General features: G+C 44.9%; 1 protein-coding gene across 1 annotated transcript in view; it reads left to right on the top strand.

Moving 5' to 3' along the window:
• The first annotated feature begins 327 nt into the window (after positions 1 to 327).
• The window catches only part of LOC112247341 (ski oncogene), a 60,320-nt gene continuing 34,736 nt past the window's right edge, over positions 328 to 25,911 (top strand). The window contains exon 1 of the mRNA XM_024416088.1: positions 328 to 1,570. Coding sequence (XP_024271856.1) covers positions 671 to 1,570 — 900 coding nt within the window. The 5' untranslated portion in view covers positions 328 to 670. The remainder of the gene's footprint in view (positions 1,571 to 25,911) is intronic.

Raw genomic sequence — 25,911 nt, 5'->3', positions numbered from 1 at the left:
GTATTCTCCCCATTGAGGTCCGACTCCACCCTTACTTTCCAGTCTACTAGGTTTTTTGTGGCTGCTGTTGCAGCTGCCATGGTATGAGGGGGAGGGACAACTCGTTCAGGGAACAGCCAGCCCGGGGAGTCAGTCACATTCCTGGCCGGGATTCAATGACTGAACCAGACACAAACAAACAGAGAGAGAGAGAGGGGGAGGGGGAGAGAGAGAGAGAGAGCGGGGAAAAGAGAGAGGAGGGAGAGAGAGAGAGAGGGAGAGAGAGAGAGAGGGAGGGAGAGAGAGAGAGAGAGGGGAAAGAGAGAGAGGGAGAGAGAGAGGGAGGGGAAAGAGAGAGAGGGAGAGAACGCCAGACTGCTCAGACTTGGCATGTTTGAGGATCACATCGTGCAGACTAGACATAGACATTGCAACCAGAGACTGCTTTGGAGAAGATAAACATTGTATCGTTTTGACGCTCTTATGTGAGTGGTCCGACGGATTTATCTTATCTGTGAACGGGAGAGTTAAGAGTATTTCAACTCAATAGTGTCTTATCCTCATTTTTTTTAACAGATGGGCCGGTGATGACATTCTCTAGTGACATGGAAATGCTCTTTTGGTGGATTTTGAAGACAACTGATTAAAATAGGTCGCGTACATTTGAACTCACTTCTCTAGTGGCAAAAACATGGAGGCTCCATCAAGCTTTCAGCCTCATCCCGGACTTCAGCAAACTCTGAAGCAGTTTCATTTGAGTTCCAGGAGCTCCCTTGGTGGACCGGCGGCGTTCTCCGCTCGGTGGCACCAGGAAATTCTCTTCAACAAAGATGGAAAAACAGCTGAACTGATGCTGGCCATGCCTCCCCTGACACCCCAGGTTTTATCGGGGCCGTTGTTCATTCCATCTGACCGCTCCATCGAAAGGTGCGAAACTGTCCTGGAGCGCGAGACAATTTCTTGTTTCGTGGTCGGCGGCGAGAAACGGCTGTGTCTGCCGCAGATTCTCAACAGTGTCCTGCGGGATTTCTCGCTTCAGCAGATCAACTCGGTGTGCGACGACCTGCATATCTACTGCTCCCGGTGCACTGCGGACCAGCTGGAGATCCTCAAAGTCGTGGGTATCCTGCCCTTCTCTGCCCCATCATGCGGACTGATCACCCAGACGGATGCTGAGCGCCTCTGCAATGCCCTCATTTACTGTGGTATCTACCCTCCTCACTGCAACAAAGAGCTGTCTGGCTCCCTAGAGTTGGAGAGGACGGAAAAAAGCTTCAAAGTATACCACGAATGTTTTGGTAGGTGTAAGGGGTTATTTGTCCCAGAACTGTATACCAGTCCCAATGCCGCCTGTATCCAGTGCATGGACTGCAGACTCATGTACCCCACTCACAAGTTTGTGGTCCATAGTCACAAAAGACTAGAGAACCGGACAGTTCACTGGGGGTTCGACTCGGCTAACTGGCGGGTCTATGTTCTCCTGGACCCGGACTATACGGGGAAAGAAGAGAAGGCTGTCCTGGATCAGAACCTCAAAGAAATGAAGGGCAAATTTGACTTCGTGAACAAGTTCTCAAACAAATCATGTCGTGTAAGTCTGTCCAAGTTTTTTTTTAAAGTTTGTGTTTAAAATATCTTTTAACATATTTGATGACATACATTAACATTTAATTAAATGATAATGCCTTAGAAGCAACCAGTCAGCATTCAGGATTAGACCCACCCGTTGTATAATTAAGCAATAAGGCTCGAGGAGGTGTGGTAAATGGCCCATATACCACGGCTATGGGCTGTTCTTGTGTATGATGCAACGCGGAGTGCTTGGATACAGCCCTTAGCCCTGGTATATTGGCCATATACCACAAACCCTCAAGGTGCCTTATTGCTATTATAAACTGGTAAACAATGTAATTATCAAAAGAAAGAAAGTGGCACACTCCATGTATAATCTCCAGGCAATTTTGTGGGTATTTACCAATGTTTCGGCATCCAACTTTCTTTATTTTGATAGTTTATAGTTTATTTGCCATTACTCAGCACCTCCACACAAACTATTATTCTGGGTGTGCACCATCTACCAATGTAATTAGAGCATTAAAATAACTGTTTTGTCAGCCAATCAGCATTCAGGGCTTGAACCACCCAGTTTATAATTTGTGATAACCTATTGGTTAATGTGTTGTTATTCATTAATCAATGGTGGTGTTTTGAAATAATGGCCCTATTACACAGTTGAGGTTAAGAACAACTAAGGATATCTGAATATGATATCTTATTGCATGCCATTTAGCCCACACTATTGAGTCATTCCATCACTGTTACATTTGCAACTGACAATGTACAGTAGGGATGACCAACCTGTATATGATGGCCCCTTCTCCTGCCCTGTTCTATTGGTCTCACTCACTCACTCACTCACTCACTCACTCACTCACTCACTCACTCACTCACTCACTCACTCACTCACTCACTCACTCAACACACATTCATACATTCATACATTCATACACACACACACACACACACACACACACACACACACACACACACACACACACACACACACACACACACACACACACACACACACACACACACACACACACACACACACACACATTATTTATTTCCAATCTTTTCCTCTCTGCCTTTTTGCAGTGCAGGTACATTGGTTTAAATTCACATTGAAAAGGTTGTTTTAAAATGTTCCTTTGAAAACAAAAGAAGCTCAAACTTTCACACCCTGAGTGGTCCTCCACCCCACTCTCCTTGGATCCCCATAGGGTAACTCAAGGGCATCTTCCTATGACCGTTTTTATTAGTGTCAGAGAAGGGAGGGGGACTGGGGAACCCATTATTGGGCCACAAGGTGGGTTAGGGGATAAGAGTTTAATGAACTATGAGTTATCACAATGTGTGTTAGATCAGGATAGGTTATGTGTATGTGTGTGTGTGTGCGTGCGTGCGTGCGAACTTGAGCCCATTGAATGCAGGGTGGTGGAAGGTTTTCAGGGTGAACACTTGCCTGAGGTCTATGGCTGTGCTGCCTGGCTCCACGCGAGGCTCACAGATGTTCAGAGTGGACAAAGGACAGGGAGACATGGTGGCTGTTTCCCTCAGCTCACAACAGCTGTTGAGTGGGACTTAGCTAATGACTGGACACTATGTTTCACTGTGGTGTAACAACTACACTCTGAACACGAGACAGGCTATCTCTTCAATATTCCTCTCAGTGACTTTACATTTCATTATCATTCCTACACAGGAAATTTTGGAATTTGTATGTATTATTAGAAATGAATGGAGGTCTACCTCGACCAAGAGAGGCTTGGTTGAATATTAGTTCTGAGCGATTAACCGAAATATAGATAATTTTTCCGTTTTTAACAACTAATTGAATGACGTCAGTTCAAATATTTTAAATAAATTGTGTTTTTTTTCTTCCAGTGAGCTCAATGCGCATATTGCACAGTTTCTCTAGAGATAAATAACATCCAGCCTGAACTGTGCAATGTAGTAGGGAGTTGTAGTTTCCAACAGGCCAATATTCTACATAGGTTAGCGCATAAAACATGATAATTAACTACAATGACCATAAGCCATTATGCATCTACCAGTCTGTGTTTCTTTTAAGCCTGCTATAGAAGAGACAAGAATGCATAATCGTGAGTCTCAATGTCAACAGTGAAGAAGCGACTCCGGGATGCTAGCCTCCTAGGCAGACTTCCTCTGTCCAGTGTCTGTGTTCTTTCGCCCATCTTAATATTCCATTTTTATTGGTCAGTCTGAGATATGTCTTTTTCTTTGCAACTCTGCTTAGAAGGCCAGCATCCCGGAGTCGCCTCTTCACTGTTGACGTTGAGACTGGTGTTTTGCGGGTACTATTTAATGAAGCTGCCAGTTGAGGACTTGCAAGACGTCTGTTTCTCAAACTTAGACACTCTAATGTACTTGTCCTCTTGCTCAGTTGTGCACCGGGGCCTCCCACTCCTCTTTCTATTCTGGTTAGAGCCAGTTTGCGCTGTTCTGTGAAGGGAGTAGTACACACCGCTTTACGAGATCTTCAGTTTATTGGTAATTTCTCCCATGGAATAGCCTTCATTTCTCAGAACAGGAATAGACTGACGAGTCTCAGAAGACAGTTCTTTGTGAGCCTGTAATCGAACCCACAAATGTTGATGCTCCAGATACTCAACTAGTCTAAAGAAGGCCAGTTTTATTGCTTCTTTAATTAGAACAACAGTTTTCAGCTGTGCTAACATAATTGAAAAATGGTTTTCTAATGATCAATTAGCCTTTTAAAATAATAAACTTGGATTAGCTAACACAATGTGCCATTAGAACACAGTTGTGATAGTTGCTGATAATGGGCCTCTGTACACCTATGTAGATATTCCAATGAAAAATCAGCCGTTTCCCGCTACTATAGTCATTTACAACATTAACAATATCTACACTCAATTTGATGTTATTTTAATGGACAAATGTGTTTTTCTTTCAAAAACAAGGACATTTCTAAGTGACCCCAAACTTTTGAACGGTAGTGTATATTCTCAATTTCTAAAGTGCTTGTAAAACGGCTTCCAATGTCTCTCTTTTGAGACACAGTAACATTGTGCCCTCTACAGTTTTCAAAATCTCACAGTTAATGCACATTTAATAATACAATTACATAATCTGTGTCATTTCCACATAAGAAATGGACATCCAGAACCTCACAGTGGCTTGGACCTAAAGAAAAAATGTCTGTGTGGCAAAATCTCCACCACCTGTTGCTTACCGCTGCTGTCCTAACTGTAGTCATCATGACATGATATATGGTCAGTGTGTTTCATATTTTCAAAACTGTGAGGTCTCTGCTTCAGGGGGCATAGGGTGGTGTGGGGTTGTGGTGTGTGTCTGCCTGCCTTGGTTCACAGTCAGGAGTGTCCCAGTTAGCAGACAGCCAGGCCTGGTCCTTGGGGAGCTGCACACCAGTGCTCCCATACATCACTCTGACAGGGGAAGCTGCTGAGAGGCAGGACTGACAGGGTCGCTAGCAGCCAGCCCTGGCTCACTTACCCATAAAAAAAAACAATGTTATCAACCGACCTCAGACCCACACTAATGTCAGGGTGTGTGTTGGGTCAGACCTCATCCAGGATCATGTCTGTCTGTTTGGGCATTCAGTTACACTACTGTACACAGAGCTCTGTAAACTAGATTCAGTTAAAAATGACCTTTTTGCTATTTTTGAGTATTTTCTTTCAATAAAAAGAGAAAGTATATTGAGATAATAGGTAATTAAATGATAAACATTTCCAAAGTTCTGTAGAACAAGTTGAACAGGGTTTCTACATAGCTAGAGACAGCATTATAGTTGGATATCATTGTTCGAGTACAAAGCTGACAGGGAAATGAGGGTTGATGACACCAGAGGTCAGGGGCGGACTGGGACCAGAAATCGTCCCTGGCATTTTGTAATGGGTGCGTGTAGGTTGCAGGGAAGTCAGGCGCAGGAGAACGAACTTGGTATAAACGGGGTCGTTTAATAAGTGCTCATAAAACTCCAAAAAACTAAATATACAAAAAATAATAAAAGTGGGTTCAAAACCCGTCGCACACCGACACATGACTTGCACAAACATGCAATCAAACAATCTCCTACAAGGACATGAGGGGAAACAGAGGGTTAAATACACAACATGTAATGATGAGATTGGAACCGGGTGTGAAAAGAAGACAAGACAAAACCAATAGAAAATGAAAAATGGATCAGTGATGGCTAGAAGGTCGGTGATATTGACCGCCGAACACCGCCCGAACAAGGAGAGGGACCGACTTCGACGGAAGTCGTGACACATTTCTAACACACCGGCCCAATCCCCCCCTTGATGCCCCCACACTGCGCTAAAAACCCCCAGTTAGACAGGCCAACTGGGCTAAAAATGGACCAGCCCATCTGGCATTTGCCCGGAATGCCAGATGGCCAGTACGCCCCTGTCAGAAGTCTGTTGTGTCTGTTTTAAATTGAATCCTGCATTTGGTTATTTAGCCATTGCCTAATGTAAAGATGGGGATAGATTGGAAGAAAACAGGCTGTAGACTCTCATTGAAGAGATGCGGGCCCAGTGGAGCAAGGTCTTAACATGTGTTGTTAAAGAGCTGTGACACCTGACCTCTATCCACAGAGACTGACCCCACTCACCCCCACTCTTTTTACAGCGTCCAATCAGATGTCCTTGTGTCCAGTCCACTGGCCAGATGGCTGTCTGATAAAGGACAGAGAGACACAGCAAATAAATAAATACAAATAACAAATATTATTCCGAACTAGCCTAGCAACCACGCAAATACAAAAACACATAGTACCACAGTATCTATAATACAGGAACCAAGTACACCAGCATACAACACAAACAAATGACCTTATGAAACCCCACAATTCAAATAAATAACCAAATATCAAAGGTATAAAAAATGATATTGATTGATTTTCTGAAATATGAATTTCACCTGTTCTTCTATTTTGGGGAAGTACATAAAATATGCTTTTGTGAGGAATGACTAAAATATGTTTCCCTCCCTCATTGTCCAATATTTCTTAGAATAAGCTTAACAAGTAAGAGCAATAACGTCAGTCTTGTGTATGGATGTAGAGAAGAAGCGGACTCTGGAGACCCATGTAGTCCTTCCTTAATGGAATGGATATTAACCTTGTTCATGTGAGGCCAATTTATGCCATTTCTCATCCCATTGTTCTGTTCATCAAATGAGCCTCAAACCTGGGACCAAACCAGTAAACTGAGTACTGTACTCTGAGGTGGAGAGGGACGGTGTGTGTTTATTGTGCGTGTAGAGCCCTACATCTGTGTGCTTAGGTATTGCTCTGTGTAACTTATGGCTAGCAAGACAAATCAAATCAAACTTTATTTGTCACATTTGCTGAATACGACATGTGTAGACTTTCCCGAAGGCTTACTTTACGAGCCCTTTCCCAACAATGCAGAGTTAAAAAGTACAAAAATAATCAAAATAAGCAGAAAAAATAGGAAATATTAACACAATAGAATAATGAGGCTATATACAAGGAGTGCCAGTACAGAGTGAATGTGTAGGGCTACGAGGTAGTTGAGGTAATTCAGGTAATATGCACATGTAGGTAGGGGTAAAAGACAGTGTTGTCTGTATGTGTCTGTGTGTATGTGTATGTGTATTCATGTGTGTGTGAGGGGGTGTATATGAGCGTGTGTGCAGTATGTGCATGTGAGTGGGCATGTATTATGCCTGGATCAGCTGGGCTGGGTGATTCAAATGAGCTCACTGCCGGCTCATTACCGCACCTATCTGTCTGCTATAACCTCTGGGAAGCCCTGAGAGCACACATGGTTCATCCCCCCTGCCCCTGGCCTGGCCCTCAGTCACCCCTGTCTGACCAGCACTGACCCAACACACACTTCCTCACTGACCAGCACCTACCCTAAACGGACCAGCCAAGCCAAACTCAGTCCCAGCATCTCCAACCTCTGCCTCCAGTTCAACCTAAACCATAGCCTAGTCCCTAAGCAAACACATATTTCAGTGGATAATGCATCCAGCCCAGAGTGTTGTTGGTAGGTTTCTATATAAGGAGCTCTGAGTCTGTTCAATTGCCTCGTCTGTAAACCCTTTTCGAAACATGGATAACTAGAGAAGTGCATCATCTCGTATTATATGTGATTGAAGGAGAGTGAGAGGCAGTGTGTCAGAAAGAGGGGTGTGAGGAGCTCACAGAGGAGCTCACTGGGGTCTCGCCCTCCATTCTCCAAAGGCTGACCCCCTGTTAAAAGGATGTCAGCTGGAGCTCTGTCATGGGTGATGTGTGGTAAAGACCAGCCACCTCCTTTGTTCCAGAGCCCTGCCTTTCAGTGGCTGTTAAGTGCAGCCATTCCTTTTTGTTAATGTCTTGTTTCTTTGGGTGGTGCGTGGGTAAAATGTCTCTAACCCACAGCCTCTCCCAGGGTGGGAAACCTATGACTGAGCACTTTGCTGTGTCTGTCTGTATCAATGGCATCCTGTTCCATGTAGGGCAGCCAGTCACCACTGACTGGTCACTATCTGTCTGCTTCAAAAGCATGCACACTAACCTGAAAGTACAGCTTCAAGTAGACCTCATACCATTATTCATAACCTATGACAAATAGATGGTACAGGGTTTGTTGATGTGGTGTACATTCTTTAAAGGTGGTGTTTAACAGTAGACAGTCAGAGAAGGAGATTAGTGAGGAGGAGGTGGAGAGGAGGAGGAGATTAGTGAGGAGAAGGAGGGGAGATTAGCAAGGAGGTGGAGAGGAGGAGATTAGTGAGGAGAAGGAGGTGGAGAGGAGGAGATTATTGAGAAGAAGGAGGTGGAGTGGAGGAGATTAGTAAAGAGAAGGAGGTGGAGAGGAGGAGATTAGTGAGGAGAAGGAGGTGGACAGGAGGAGATTATAGGTGGAAAGGAGGAGGAGATTAGTGAGGAGAGGATGTGGAGAGGAGGAGGAGATTAGCTGTGCCTGTGACTGTAGTCTTGCTGAGAACAGATGCCTGGATGGGGTTTGGTGTTATTTTGTGATCATCAGTTCATCTGCGATAGCCTCGTGATTATGAGATACATGATTAAGACTCTGCTCCATCTGTGTGGATAGCGAAAATCCTGGAGCCTGCACCTGCTGCTGGGAGGATAGGAGGACTAAGCTGCTGCTGGGGAGGAGGAGGTTTTAATCCTGGAACACTCCTAGAATGCACTGACTCGGTTTGGATGAAAATTAACATCTGGACAGCTCTTTGGGGGTCTGAGTGATGGGTCTGAGTCTAGTGTCTAAGTTTGACCTCTTCAGACAAGGAAACTGTAATGTTCCTCTTCCCTCATGCTAACTTAGTTACTACTAACTTAGTTACTGCTAACTTAGTTACTGCTAACTTAGTTACTACTAACTTAGTTACTGCTAACTTAGTTACTGCTAACTTAGTTACTGCTAACTTAATTACTGCTAACTTAGTTACTACTAACTTAGTTACTGCTAACTTAGTTACTGCTAACTTAGTTACTACGAACTTAGTTACTGCTAACTTTGTCTGGAATTTTCATTATTTGATTATTAGAGAACAGGAAATAGAAATATGAGAACATGTCTTCCAGACTTGCTTGCTGCAGCAACACACAAGGCTTAGTAATGTTAAGATGATTCTGATGAACATTTCTTTCTACACTTTTTGAAGCCACAGACAGTATCATTTTTTATTTATTTATTATGTCCATCTTGGTTTGCCTTTGAACTGACCTGCAGTACTAGTCTGTGTTTGATGATCTATCAGACCAGTGCCACAGTAATGTTGCTCCAGCCAGAACAGAACAGAGCAGGTCCTGCTGGTGCCATATGACAAATCGGCATGCTGCTCTTGCCTACGTTCCGCCCACCAACCACCCCCAAAACTATCAGGAGGATTAGCTCACGTAGCTAAATCAAAAAGACTGCTCAATGTTCAGACTGCATTTCTTCCAAATGATGGATTTAAATGCTCACAAATCATGCAATCATTTCAGTTGTAGCTGGTGCAAATTGTAGGCTACAGTCACTGAATTGTAAAAGTAGTGAATGTTTTAAGGATTTACTACTTCCTTGCTCTCCAGGATATACATCATTTCTTTTAGGATTAATTGGAACAGATTAACTCTCACTGCAGGTTCAGTTCAGAATTCAAACAACCCAAGACGGAGAGGAAAGCATCTGTTAGCAACCAACATTATTCTGTAATCACTAGGTTAGAAAGTCTGGTTTGCATGAAATATGGTTTTTAACTGAGTGTGTGTCCCAGGCAGCATTCAGAGTTCTCTCAAAGTACACACACACACACACACACACACACACACACACACACACACACACACACACACACACACACACACACACACACACACACACACACACACACACACACACACACACACACACACACACACACACACACAGGCTGGAGTCTCCTCCATACAGTAGGCCTGTGATTGGAGGGCCGATGTGGTTGCTAAGCAGAGCTGCTCTTCCTCTGCTAAATAAGAACTTGGTGCTCTTTCTCTGGCTGGTGGGCTGAGAGGAGTGTGCCAGAGCTGAGCAGCACAACAAACACAGACAGGCAGGCAGGCCTCCCCACACAGACTTACTCACAGCAGAGCAGAGAGACTGTAGATTTCCCTTCTCCACCCTCCTCTACCCTGCACAACAGATACGTCCTCCTCCCTATAGAATACACACCTTGTCCTCCAACTACATCACATACAGCTGACCTCGTTACACAGCCCTCCAACCACCTCCTCCTCCAACTTCACCACATACAGCAGACCTCGTTAAACAGCCCTCCAACTACACCACATATAGCTGACCTCGTTTCACAGCCCTCCAACCACCTCCTCCTCCAACTACACCACCTACAGCAGACCTCGTTACACAGACCTCCAACCACCTCCTCGTCCAACTACACCACATACAGCTGACCTTGTTACACAGACCTCCAACCACCTCCTCCTCCAACTACACCCACATATCCAACTACACCACATACAGCAGACCTCGTTACACAGACCTCCAACCATCTCCTCCTCCAACTACACCAGCATACAGCTGACCTCTACACAGCCCTCCAACCACCTCCTCCTCCAACTACACCACATACAGCTGAGTTACACAGCCCTCCAACCACCTCCTCCTCCAACTACACCACATACAGCTGACCTCGTTACACAGCCCTCCAACCACCTCCTCCTCCAACTTCACCACATACAGCTGACCTCGTTACACAGACCTCCAACCACCTCCTCCTCCAACTACACCACATACAGCTGACCTCGTTACACAGCCCTCCAACTACACCACACACAGCAGACCTCGTTACACAGACCTCCAACCACCTCCTCCTCCAACTACACCACATACAGCAGACCTCGTTACACAGCCCTCCAACCACCTCCTCCTCCAACTACACCACACAGCTGACCTCGTTACACAGCCCTCCAACTACACCACACACAGCAGACCTCGTTACACAGACCTCCAACCACCTCCTCCTCCAACTACACCACATACAGCAGACCTCGTTACACAGCCCTCCAACCACCTCCTCCTCCAACTACACCACATACAGCAGACCTCGTTACACAGACCTCCAACTACACCACATACAGCAGACCTCATTACACAGCCCTCCAACCACCTCCCCTCCAACTACACCTACAGCTGACCTCGTTACACAGCCCTCCCTCCAACTCCTCCACCACATACAGCTGACCTCGTTACACAGCCCTCCAACTACACCACACACAGCAGACCTCGTTACACAGACCTCCAACACCACCTCCTCCTCCAACTACACCACATACACAGACCTCGTTACACAGACCTCGTTACACAGCCCTCCAACCACCTCCTCCTCCACACAGCAGACCTCAGTCCAACCACCTCCTCCTCCAACTACACCACACACAGCAGACCCTCCTCCAACTACACCACATACAGCTGACCTCGTTACACAGCCCTCCAACTACACCACACACAGCAGACCTCGTTACACAGCCCTCCAACCACCTCCTCCTCCAACTACACCACATACAGCAGACCTCGTTACACAACCCTCCAACTACACCACATACAGCAGACCTCGTTACACAGCCCTCCAACCACCTCCTCCTCCAACTACACCACATACAGCAGACCTCGTTACACAACCACCCCTCCACCACCTCCTCCTCCAACTCCTCCACCACATACAGCAGACCTCGTTACACAGCCCTCCAACTACACCTCCTCCTCCAACACACCACACAGCAGACCTCGTTACACAGACCTCCAACCACCTCCTCCTCCAACTACATCACATACAGCAGACCTCGTTACACAGACCTCCAACCACCTCCTCCTCCAACTACACCACACACAGCAGACCTTTTACACAGACCTCCAACCACCTCCCTACACCACATACAGCAGACCCTCCAACTACACCTCCTCCTCCAACACATACAGCAGACCTCATTACACAGCCCTCCAACCACCTCCTCCTCCAACTACACCACATACAGCTGACCTCGTTACACAGACCTCCAACCACCTCCTCCTCCAACTACACCACATACAGCAGACCTCGTTACACAGACCTCCAACCACCTCCTCCTCCAACTACACCACATACAGCAGACCTCGTTACACAGACCTCCAACCACCTCCTCCTCCAACTACACCACATACAGCAGACCGTTACACAGCCCTCCAACCACCTCCAACTACACCACACAGCAGACCTCTCCTCCAACTCCCAACTACACCACATACAGCAGACCTCGTTACACAGACCTCCAACCACCTCCTCCTCCAACTACACCACATACAGCAGACCTCGTTACACAGACCTCCCACCACCTCCTCCTCCAACTACACCACATACAGCTGACCTCGTTACATAGACCTCCAACCACCTCCTCCTCCAACTACACCACATACAGCTGACCTCGTTACACAGACCTCCCACCACCTTCTCCTCCAACTACACCACATACAGCTGACCTCGTTACACAGACCTCCCACCACCTTCTCCTTCTCCCTACAGCACAGAGCTTCTCCTCCTCCCTACAACTCCTATTTTACACTGCAGAACATAGAAAGCACACCGTTCCTACTGCCCAGACGGCTGCCATTCATCTGCAGTCATTCTGTCCTGCCTGTTCCTCTGCAAATGAAGAGAGAGGGTGATGATGACTGTGATGTCAGGATGACCAGACAGCCAGGCTCCATCTCTGCTCTGAATGAAGGAGTGGGAGACTAATTTCTCTGCCTTTCTGCTCTGTTATATCCTATCAAGACAGGCTACTCTCTTGTGTATCTACTCTGTTATATCCTACCAAGACAGGCTACTCTCTTGTGTATCTACTCTGTTATATCCTATCAAGACAGGCTACTCTCTTGTGTATCTACTCTGTTATATCCTATCAAGACAGGCTACTATGTTGTGTATCTACTCTGTTATATCCTATCAAGACAGGCTACTCTCTTGTGTATCTACTCTGTTTTATCCTATCGAGACAGGCTACTCTCTTGTGTATCTACTCTGTTATATCCTATCAAGACAGGCTACTATGTTGTGTATCTACTCTGTTATATCCTATCAAGACAGGCTACTCTCTTGTGTATCTACTCTGTTATATCCTATCAAGACAGGCTACTCTCTTGTGTATCTACTGTTATATGCTATCAAGACAGGCTACTCTCTTGTGTATCTACTCTGTTATATCCTATCAAGACAGGCTACTCTCTTGTGTATCTACTCTGTTATATCCTATCAAGACAGGCTACTCTCTTGTGTATCTACTCTGTTATATCCTATCAAGACAGGCTACTCTCTTGTGTATCTACTCTGTTATATCCTATCAAGACAGGCTACTCTCTTGTGTAGCTACTCTGTTATATCCTATCAAGACAGGCTACTATGTTGTGTATCTACTCTGTTATATCCTATCAAGACAGGCTACTATGTTGTGTATCTACTCTGTTATATCCTATCAAGACAGGCTACTATGTTGTGTATCTACTCTGTTATATCCTATCAAGACAGGCTACTCTCTTGTGTAGCTACTCTGTTATATCCTATCGAGACAGGCTACTCTCTTGTGTATCTACTCTGTTATATCCTATCAAGACAGGCTACTATGTTGTGTATCTACTCTGTTATATCCTATCAAGACAGGCTACTCTCTTGTGTATCTACTCTGTTATATCCTATCAAGACAGGCTACTCTCTTGTGTATCTACTCTGTTATATCCTATCAAGACAGGCTACTCTCTTGTGTATCTACTCTGTTATATCCTATCAAGACAGGCTACTCTCTTGTGTATCTACTCTGTTATATCCTATCAAGACAGGGTACTATGTTGTGTATCTACTCTGTTATATCCTATCAAGACAGGCTACTCTCTTGTGTAGCTACTCTGTTATATCCTATCAAGACAGGCTACTCTCTTGTGTAGCTACTCTGTTATATCCTATCAAGACAGGGTACTATGTTGTGTATCTACTCTGTTATATCCTATCAAGACAGGCTACTATGTTGTGTTTCTGCTCTGCCTTGAAGGCAGTGCATTTGATATCTCACACTGCGGCTCTCATACTCGGCTCTCATACTGTGGTGTCTTTGCTCATCTACCCCCTGCAAACTAATAGACAACCAGTCCTATTAACCACATCACCTAATGGCTAGGCTATTTCCCTCTGTGCTAGTTTTGTCTGGTAAAAGCTTTGGGATCCGCAGAGCAGCTATTGTCTATTGGTGAAAAGCTGTGAGCCCATGTGTGCTCTTAAAATCAGACAGGCAGATAGGCAGACAGGCAGGAAGGCAGACAGGCATATAGGCAGGCAGGCAGATAGGTAGGCAGACAGACAGATAGGCAGCCAGGCAGCCAGGCAGATAGGCAGCCAGGCAGATAGGCAGGCAGACAGGCAGGAAGGCAGACAGGCATATAGACAGGCAGGCAGATAGGTAGGCAGACAGGCAGGCAGATAGGCAGGTAGACAGACAGACAGATAGGCAGGCAGACAGACAGGCAGGCAGGAAGGCAGATAGGCAGGAAGGCAGACAGGCATATAGGCAGACAGACAGGCAGATAGGCAGGCAGACAGGCAGGCAGGCAGATAGGCAGACAGGCAGATAGGTAGGCAGGCAGCCAGATAGGCAGCCAGGCAGATAGGCAGGCAGACAGACAGATAGGCAGCCAGGCAGACAGGCAGGCAGATAGGCAGGCAAACAGACAGACAGGCAGGCAGATAGGCAGGCAGACAGACAGGCAGGCAGACAGGCATATAGGCAGGCAGGCAGATAGGTAGGCAGACTGGCAGGCAGATAGGCAGGCAGACAGACAGACAGACAGACAGACAGACAGACAGATAGGCAGGCAGACAGACAGATAGGCAGACAGGCAGGCAGATAGGCAGGAAAACAGACATGCAGACATGCAGGCAGACAGACAGGCAGGCAGACAGGAAGGCAGACAGGCAGGCTCACATATCAAATTAATTCAGCACAGGTGTCTGTACTCTACTGGTCTGTACTGGGCTGAGTTAGACTTGTTTATTCTGTATTACAGGCCTCTTGGTCTGTCATGATCACCCCCATTACTGTCTCCTTCTTTACCGCAAAGCATCTGACTAGTCCATCCTTTCTCTCTCTTTTGTTCTTCCTGTTTTTAACAGGAAGTGCCCTCATTCAAAAGCCTTGATGTGTCGTTGCAGACGTGTCACTCCTGGTTACTCACCAGAGCAGGGCTCTGTCTCTCTCCTTTAATCCCTCCACACACTCCCTCACTCCCTTTCTTCCCTCCCTCCATATCTGACATGGCGGCTCTCGCATTTAGAGAGACAGGCGCACGGATTGGGGATGCTATAGGCTCAGAGAGAGAGAGAGCGTCTTCCCTCTGCAGGGGCCGTAGATGATGAGATGGCCTCATTCTGTGGCGCTGCCAGGGTGGGGCCCTTAACTGGAGCTCCCGTCCTCTGTCTGGTCTGCCCAGTGGGGCTGTGTGAGCCGGTGGCGTTGACGGGAGTCTGGCTGGCTTTATTTCCAGCCAGTCAGCGGGACCGCAGACAGACACAGACTGACTCAGCCTGAAATAGAGCTTGCATGGAGACTTGCCCTTTATCCCATAATGGGGAGACTTATAAACCCAGTGTCTTAAGGCAGGCAATTGTACAGTGTTAGGACAGAGGTTAGCTTTTACATCACCTTAAAAATCTCCAAGCTGCTTTTCAGATTATCATCATAAATTGGGTCGTCACCTCCTCTTTTGGCACCAACAGCTTAATCTGCTGCATAGTAAAGAAGCAGAGTATCCAGCTCCTATTGAGGCTGCAGTGACCTGACCTTTCTGGGTGTAATGTGCTCTTTGGCAATGGAGAAGATGAAGCAAGGGCTCCTGAGAGGGAGTAAGTGAATCGGGATTAAGAGATGTATTATCTTTACATTGTGTAACGTTCCGATTTCACTATTGAAAGATTGGGTACATTGTTAATACAGCGATATACAGTTACAGTAGTGACATTGCAGATGAACCCATGACAGACACAACAATAGGTCAGTCTGTATGAATTATTCCAGGGCTATGACAGGGCAATGTTGGAGCTCATCTCCACAAAGACTCCCATCTCTGCAGGTCCATATTTAATTCAGGCCTTTCAGCTGCTCAACTGTACAGGCTGATGGTAGAATGAGCCTTTCCAGAGGGATTAGTCGCCCTCTCATCAGCCGGCACCCTAATTTCTCTTCCTTTGTTGTGGTGCAGGCTGTACTAAATGGGATAAAGGACCTTGGCTGGTCACAGTGGGAAGAAGTGGATTTTGTGTGGCTGGCAGGTGCAGTGGGGTGCAGACAGAGTGACAGTGGGGATTTTGTGTAGTGTGTGTGTGTGTGTGTGTGTGTGTGTGTGTGTGTGTGTGTGTGTGTGTGTGTGTGTGTGTGTGTGTGTCTGCTTGTGCATCGCATCTGTATGAGTAAGTGTGTGTGTGTGTGTCTGGGTGTGTATCTGTGAGAGTGTCTGCTTGTGCATCTGTGTGTGTGTGTGTGTGTCTTTGTGAGTGTGTGTGTGTCTTTGTGAGAGAGAGAGAGAGAGTGCGTGTGTGTAAGAGAGTGTGTGTGTCTGGGTGTGTATCTGTGAGTAAGTGTCTGCTTGTGCACATCTGTATGAGTAAGTGTGTGTTTCTTTGTGAATGTGTGTGTGTTTGTCTTTGTGAGAGTGTGTGTGTGAGAGAGAGAGAGTGCGTGTGTGTAAGAGAGTGTGTGTGTCTGGGTGTGTATCTGTGAGTAAGTGTCTGCTTGTGCACATCTGTATGAGTAAGGGTGTTTCTGTGAATGTGTGCGTCTTTGCGAGAGTGTGTGAGTGTGTGTGAGTGTTTGTGTCTGTGTGAGTGTGAATACGCGCGCGCCTCAGCAGGATATGTCTTCCCTGCGGCTGAGTACTGCTGAGATAGACCAGGAACCTCTGGAACTGGACTTGAACCCTCAATCACAGGGCTCCTCAGGGGTTTGCAGTAAATTGTTCAGGCGAATGGTTTTCTCTCTCCTTCCTCCTCTTTTTCTCCTCACATCTGGGGAGCAGTGCTAGCGCCCCTGTCATCTTTTACTGCGCTGAGATCATTTCCACCCTATCTGTAGAGTGAAAACACGTGATGTACTGGGTTGGGCCTTGATGAAGCGGGGCTGGCATGGACCAACATGAACACAGGCACACATTCAGCTTATCAACATTTGCCCAAAACTGCCTTTCTAGCTAAGGCAAGTCTCAAACAGCACAATTAGAGCTTTTCAACGTAAGTTGTCTAAATTATTATGAAAAAGATACCAATATCTTTCATCGAGTGAATGCTTTATTTGGCTTTAGTGCCAATCTAATTATGGTCAAGGTCATTTGCAATATCAGACAAAATCACCTGATCACCCTGTTGCAGGATAACTTTCCTGCAATGCAGAATATTTTAAACTTGTAGTGTATTTGAGGTCTAAAAAGGTTTGAAGTTTGTAATTTCCACTTTTAATAAATGTCAGACTTGATTTTCCCTTACAAAAAATATACCTCTACAAAAATGTCCTGTTGCTGCAGTATTATCTTCCTGCTGACGTAAACAAGCTCAAATTAAGATCTTACATCTGCACTTTGGGCAGTCAGAGCAGAATTGAAGTCTTACTGGAAAACGGATGCATTTACCAACGGATACGTCTTTTTTTGGTCCTGTCTTGACTTGTTTTTTTTCAATTTTTTTTGTTGCAGTCTTGACCGGCCTTGATTTCAACATCCAAGGACCAAATCTGAACCAATCACAGACGTCTATATTTGGTTCAGAATCGGATCGATCCAGACCAGCCTTTATTTGGCCCAAACATAGACATCTATAATTGGTTCAGATTTGGTCCAGTGCGGACCGGACCAAATCTGAACCAATCATAGATATCTATGCTTCTTAAGTTTTAACAGCACAGTACAGTACAATACAGTACAGTAGAGCACCACAGAATACAGTACATTACAATACAGTATACAGTACAGTAAAGAAAAGTGTAGTATAGTACAATACATTAGAGCACAGTAAAGTATAGTTTACTGCAAAGGTGGGACCAAGTCACTATTATCTGAGTCACAAGCAAGTCTCAAGGTCTGAGTCTCAAGTCGAGTCACAAGTAGAATGGGTCGAGTCTCGAGTTAAGTCCAAGTTGTGCATTCTAAGAGCAAGTCGAGTCGAGTCACAAGTTTTTTCAAGTCAAGTAAAATAATTCAATTCAATTCATTCAATCGTTGAACTGCAAATCAAGACCTTGGGACTACAAAGTTCTATCTGACATTTTAGTCAGAAATGAGTTAGTCACATATAATAGATCTTTAGCTGGTTCTTCGTAGAGTATGTCTGTGAAGTTAGAGTTTTGAAAAAGTATGTAAAACTAGAATGTTCTATCTGCATAAATCCATTTGAAAGGAGGATACCTAATCAGTTGTACAACCGAAATGTGTACTCTGCATTTAACCCAACCCCTCTGAATCAGAGAGGTGCGGGGAACTGCCGTAATGGACATCCACAGCACCCAGGGAGCAGTGGGTTAACTTCCTTGCTCAGGGGAGGAACACAGATGTTTTACCTTGTCAGCTCAGGGATTCGATCCAGCAACCATTCAGTTACTGGCCCACTGCCCTAACCACTAGGCTATCTGAACTTGGCGCTTCAAGGTTCTATCTGCAATCCAATCACCGGTGGTAGAAAAAGAACCCAATCGTCATACTTGAGGAAAAGTAAAGATACCTTGATAGAAAATGACTCAAGTAAAAGTGAAAGTCTCCCAGTAAAATCATACTTGAGTAAAAGTCTTAAAGTATTTGGTTTTAAATGTACTTATCAAGAGTAAATGTAATTGCTATACTTACTGTAAGTATTTACAAGTAAAAATAAAAGTATAAATCATTTCAAATTACTTAAGTAAACCAGATGGCACAATTTTCTTGTTTTTATTCACACGCCAACCGTCAGACATAATTTACAAATGAAGCATGTGTCTAGTGAGTCTGTCAGATCAGAGGCAGTAGGGATGACCAGGGATGTTCTCTTGATAAGTGTGTGAATTAGTGTCACGATCGTCTAATGAATTAACGGACCATGGAGCAGCGTACGTAGAGTTGCACATGTTTAATCAAACGAAACTCAAAAAATAACTAAGAATAAACTATACGTGATGCTCAAGCAGTGCTCACAGGCAACTACACAGGAACAAGATCCCACAAAACACAGTGGGGAAAATGGCTGCCTAAATATGATCCCCAATCAGAGACAACGATAAACAGCTGCCTCTGATTGGGAACCATACCAGGCCAATATAGAAATAAATGCACTAGATCACCCACCCTAGTCACACCCCGACCTAACCAAAATAGAGAATAGAAAGGCTTGCTGTGGTCAGGGCGTGACAGTACCCCAAAGGTGCGGACTCCGGCCGCAAAACCTGACTATAGGGGAGGGTCCGGGTGGGCGTCTAGCGTCGGTTGTGGCTCCGGTGCGGGGCGAAGTACCCACTCCGCTCGTGGAGTCAGAGCAGCATCGGTGGTGGCTCTGGTGCAGGACTTTGACCCCGCCCAGCCCATGGGTCCGGCCATGGAGCCGGGTAGGACGCCGTACCCGGACTGGGCATCGGCGCAGAGGAGGGCCCCGACCATGGAGCTGTGTTGTACGCCGCACCCGAACTGGGCACCGGCGCCGAAGTAGGCTCCGGCCATGGAGCTGAGTTGACCGCCGTGCCTGGACTGGGCACCAGCGCAGAGGAAGGCTCCTGCCATGGAGCGGGACTGGACGCCGTGCCTGGACAGGGCATCAGCGCAGAGAAGGGCTCCTGCCATGGAGCTGGACTGGACGCCGTGCTCGGACTGGGCATCGGCGCAGAGGAAGGCTCCTGCCCTGGAGCTGGAGGTTCTGGACCGTGGACCGTCGCAGGAGGTTCCGGACCGTGGACCGTCGCCGTAGGTTCTGGACCGTGAAACGTTGCATGAAGCTCTGGACTGGGGACCGTCACCTGAAGCTCTGGACTAGGGAGGCGCACTGGAGGCCTGATGCATGTGGCCAGCACAGGTGGCACCGGACGGGTGACACGCACTTCAGGGCGAGTGCGGGGAGCAGGCACAGGACATACCTGACTGGGAAGGCGCACTTGAGGGAGAGTGCAAGGAGCAGGCACAGGATGTACCGGACTGGGGACACTCACTTCAGGGAGAGTGCGAGGAGCAGGCACAGGACGTAACTGACTGGGGACACGCTCTTCAGGGAGAGTGCGAGGAGCAGGCATAGAACGTACCGTACTGGGGAGAACTGGTGCGTAGGACCGGCACAAATTGTACCGGAACGGTGACACACACCTCAGGGCGAGTACGTGGAGGAAACACAGGACGTACCGGACTGGGGAGGCGCACTGGAGGCCAGATGCGTGAAACTGGTGCAGATGACACCGGACTGGTGTCACACTCCTCAGCACGCCTGCTCTGCAGCACTCTCATCGCCACCACCTCTCTCTAGAATCATTCGTCGAGTTCCTCCGACTCCCTTACGGTCTCTGGCTCATTCCTCGGCTCCGCCGACCACCCCATGTGTCTCCCCCAAAAAAATTTGGTCTGTCTTTTGGGCCAACTCTGGCCGTTAACCCCGGCGTCGTCACTGTCCTTCTCTCCCTGTGTCTCCCGCGAGGGAAGGCGATCATGTCCTGCCAGGATCTCCTCCCAAGTCCAGGATCATTTCTCCACCTGGCCACGCTGCTTGTTCCTGTTGTGGTGGGATCCTCTGTCACAATCATTAGAATGAATGTCGGACCAAGGCACAGCGTAAGTAGAGTTCCACATGTTTAATCAAATGAAACTCAAAAAACAACAAAGAAGAATAAACGATACGTGACACTCAAGCAGTGCTCACTGGCAACTACACAGGAACAAGATCCCACAAAACACAGTGGGGAAAATGGCTGCCTAAATATGACCCCCAATCAGCTGCCTCTGATTGGGAACCATACCAGGCCAACATAGAAATAAATGCATTAGATCACCCACCCTAGTCACACACCAACCTAACCAAAATAGAGAATAAAAAGGCTTGCTATGGTCAGGGCATGACAATTAGACCATTTTCCTGTCCTGCTAAGCATTCTAAATGTAACGAGTACTTTTGGGTGTCAGGGAAAATGTATGTAGTAAAAAGTACATCATTTTCTTTAGGAATGTAGTGAAGTAAAAGTATAAAGTTGTCAAAAATATAAATAGTAAATTAAAGTGCAGATACAAGTACAAGTAGTACTTTAAAGTATTTTTACTTCAGTACTTTGCATCACTCCCAATCACAAGCCTGCACAAATACAGACAAACCAATCAGAACACATCTTTGCCATCTCCCGCTAAGTATGGTCTAGCTAGTCTATCCAGTAATAATGGCGCACAAGCAAAATAAACAGAAATCTTAAAGTAAATGATGTTGTCACATCGTTGTTCAGTGATGACAATAATTTATCAGATTTTTAATATATTTTTTAACCTTGATATAACTAGGCAAGTCAGTTCAGAAAGAAAATCTTATTTACAATGACGGCCTACCCCAGCCAAACCTGGACAACGCTGGGACAATTGTGCGCCGCCCTATGGGACTCCCAATCACAGCCGGGTGTGATACAGCCTGGATTCAAACCAGGGACTGTAGTGACACCTCTTGCACTGACATGCAGTGTCTTAGACCGCTGTGCCCACTAATTATAATACATTTCTTAATGTTTTTGATGATGTGTTCTGACTATCTTGTTCAAAGCACTATCTACACAAAGCATAGTTCTGAGATATTGAAAAGCATAGTTCTGAGATATTGAAAAGCATAGTTCTGAGATATTGAAAAGCACAGTTTAGAGATATTGAGCATCTTAAGTTTTCACATCCCAGATTTCAAAACTGTTTTGTAGTGAATTCTTCTTTCATAACCCATTAAGGTCCTCACCTAAAGTACCGAGTATCAAAATCCTGAGACATGTGTAAAACCAGTTTTTGTAGGGGGGTGCAATCGCAGATAGAACATTATGGCTCTGAAATGTCAATCTGGGTTCAGCCGTAAGGTTCTATCAGACTTCTGAAGTAGACATGTTGAGATTTTAAGAACACTGTAGCTGAAATAGCTTCAGTCTTCTTCAAATCTGAACATGGTTACAGGATCTGATGGAAATCATGATCTGTCTGTAGCCTTTTCTTCCTCACAAATATCATAATTAATTTGCCTGAAAATGTTGCATCTTCATCCGATAGCTATGTATTGAAGGTAGTGTGATGTTCCAGCTATCTTCACACATATTGCCAGTACCACCACTGAGGTCTAAAATTATAACCCACCCAAACTAGGCCTATCTGAAATATGAAAATGATCAATGAAATCACCAGGTAGCCTATTGTTCTGGCAAGATGGATCCATAGCAGATTGCTAAACTATATTTTATATGGATAATATTTACATAGGTAGGCAGGCTACTCTGTTTTTGCCAGGGAAAACCGGAGAAAATGAAACAATCTCTTTCTGGTCACGCCAATGCTGATGACTGGTCATTGGTCAACAGTCAAGACTCACAATTTATTAGTTCTGAAAGAGAATATTGTTTCAACTAAATTTGGTGCGATACTGTAGGCCTATGAATAAGCAAAGCCACTGTTGAACTGACAGTTTGCTGGTCCAATCAGAGGGCAGAGTGTGCGTTTCACTAGCCAATCAGTTTTTTACATGTGCGATACTGTCTCTGGCTGCGTGGAGAGTAGCATACTCCACTGAGACTGTGCCACAATACGAGGGGCAAAACTTTACAAAACCTGGCTAGATCATTTCAAGTCATCAGTCAAAGTCGAGTCCCGAGTCTCAGGTTATTTTCTTTTCTGTGAAGTCGAGTTTCAAGTCATCAAATTTGTGACTCGAGTCCAAGTCATGTGACTCGAGTCCACATCTCTGGTGTACTATATTGTACCCTACTTTACTCTAATGTACTCTACTATACTGAGCAAAACTGTACTCTACTCTACTGAATTAAACTCTACTGTACTGTATTGTACTCTACTGAATTAAACTATACTGTGCTGTGCTCTACTGAATTAATCTATACTGTTCTGCACTGTACTGTACTCTACTGAATTAAACTATACTGTACTGTACTCTACTGTACTGTAGTTAGCTTGGCTGCTTTTTCGTGATGTATTGTTGTCTCTACCTTCTTGCCCTTTGTGCTGTTGTCTGTGCCCAATAATGTTTGTACCGTGTTTTGTGCTGCTATCATGTTGTGCTGCTGCCTTGTTGTGTTGCTACCATGTTGTTGTCATTAGAGGTCGACCGATTATGATTTTTCAACTCCGATACCGATACCAATTATTGGAGGGCCAAAAAAAGCCGATACCGATTAATTGGCCAAGTTTTATATATATATTTGTAATAATGACAATTACAACAATACTAAATGAACAATGAACACTTTTATTTTAATTTAATAAAATAAATCAATCAAATCAATTTAGTCACAAATAAATAATGAAACATGTTCCATTTGGTTTAAATAATGCAAAAACAAAGTGTTGGAGAAGAATGTAAAAGTGCAATATGTGCCATGTAAAAAAGATAACGTTTAAGTTCCTTGCTCAGAACATGAGAACATATGAAAGCTGGTGGTTCCTTTTAACATGAGTCTTCAATATTCCCAGGTAAGAAGTTTTAGGTTGTATTATAGGAATTTATAGGACTATTTCTCTCTATACCATTTATATTTCATATACCTTTGACTATTGGATGTTCTAATAGGTACTTTAGTATTGCCAGCCTAATCTCAGGAGTTGATAGGCTTGAAGTCATAAAACAGCGCTGTGCTTCAAGCATTGCGAAGAACTGCTGGCAAACACAGGAAAGTGCTATTTGAATGAATGCTTAAAAATATACTTGTGTATTGATTTTAAGAAATACATTGATGTTTATGGTTAGGTACATTGGTGCTACGATTGTGATTTTTTTCGCGAATGCGCTTTTGTTAAATCATCACCCGTTTGGCGACGTAGACTGTGATTTGATGATAAATTAACAGGCACCGCATTAATTATATGCGAAGCAGAACAAGCTAGTTAAACTAGTAATATCATCAACCATGTGTAGTTAACTAGTGATTATGTTAAGATTGATTGATTTTTAATAAGATAAGTTTAATGCTAGCTAGCAACTTACCTTGGCTCCTTGCTGCACTCGCGTAACAGGTGGTCAGCCTGCCACGCAGTCTCATCGTGGATTGCCGATTACCGATTGTTATGAAAACTTGAAATCGGCCCTAATTAATCGGCCATCGCTACAATGCTGTGTGGTCATGTATTGCTGCCATGCTATGTTGTTGTCTTAGGTCTCTTTATGTACCATACTCTACTGTACTCTACTCTACTGTACTAAACTGTGCCGTACTGTACTGTGATGTTCAAACATAACCGAGACCTCTATGATTCGTTCATTTTTGGATCTGGTCCGCACCGTCCAAATATGTACGTGTTTGGGGAACTCATTCGAATACTAGTCAGCATGGTTTTCAAGTTGTATTTATACATTTACATTTTGGTCATTCAGCAGATGCTCTTATCCAGAGCGACTTCAACCAAGATAGATTACAGTCATAGCAAGAAATGTTTTATTCTGTAACCGTCACAGAAAATGTTATTGTAATTGAGTAGTCTGTTGGTTTATTCTGGAGGTAGGACTACTTTGAACGTCATTGCTGCCCGTTTTAAAGCTTTTGAAAAAGCTGATATAAGTGCATGTGACTGATGGGTGCAATGATAAATATTCTGTTGCAGTCTTCAGTTGCCTCCTCTTTCCTATATGAAGAGGCTGGAAAAGTTATTATTGTGATATAATGCTTACTTCATTGAGAATGTACATGTATGTGCAGTTGAAATTTGGCCATGTAATCAATGACAGAAGAATAATTATTTTCAATATCTGTAAAAGGCGTCTTTTCAACATCCGGAAAATACATATTTTCAGCTTACATCCAGTAAGTAAAATGCACCTGACGTCAATCCACATTTGGAAAAGACGACTAAAAGACGTCTTTTCAACGTCCGTTTGCTTACTGGGTGGGTTTTATTCCGTTGTCTGTGTGAAGAAGAATTGTCATAGACTGACTGCACCAGGCAGCACTAGTTTTTGAGAGCACCATCTTCTACTCTGTATGCCTCGGTCTGTCTGTCTGTCCTCATTCCCTCTGCAGCAGCTTAGCTCACTGCCTTTGTTCTCTCACTTGGCTTGAAACTTGAGAAAATGGAGAGAAGTGCTGAGGCTGCAGTTATATAACTTGGCTTCCCACAACTCAGACAGTACAGGAGAAACACAGCACCACAGCACAGACCCCCACCCCCTTTATACATACACAGCTAAACCCAGAGACATTCCAACCATGCTCGAGCCACATCCACTTATGTTATGTTTCAGTTTTTCACCGCTTTTTAGAAGGTACAGTACTTGAACACTTGTTACCCCGATGCAGTGAAAACAATCAGCGCAGTTCTTTGTTTTGAAATTCGTACAATTTTCCTGATTTAAAGCATGTGTATCTATTGACCAAATGCACCCAAACAAACTAGCTATCTGGATGTCTTTGTGCTAGTAGTGTGGAAGAGAGGTCCAATATACTACAGATAATCCTGCAGCAACAGAAAATTTGAATTATTACGTGGATTATAATTAATGGACATTTTTGAGGAGGTTGATAAAGTCTGAATTTCAAAGTGTAAATTACAAACTTCAGAACCCTTTTTAAAACTAAAATATCCTACAAGTTTTACATTTCCTGCATTGAAGGAAAGTTCTCTTGCAACTGGGTGATCAAATTCACATCCTACATCTGTA

The sequence above is a fragment of the Oncorhynchus tshawytscha genome, linkage group LG02 (genome assembly GCF_018296145.1).
Source record: "Oncorhynchus tshawytscha isolate Ot180627B linkage group LG02, Otsh_v2.0, whole genome shotgun sequence".
NCBI lineage: Eukaryota > Metazoa > Chordata > Actinopteri > Salmoniformes > Salmonidae > Oncorhynchus > Oncorhynchus tshawytscha.
This window is presented reverse-complemented; position numbering and strand designations above follow the sequence as displayed.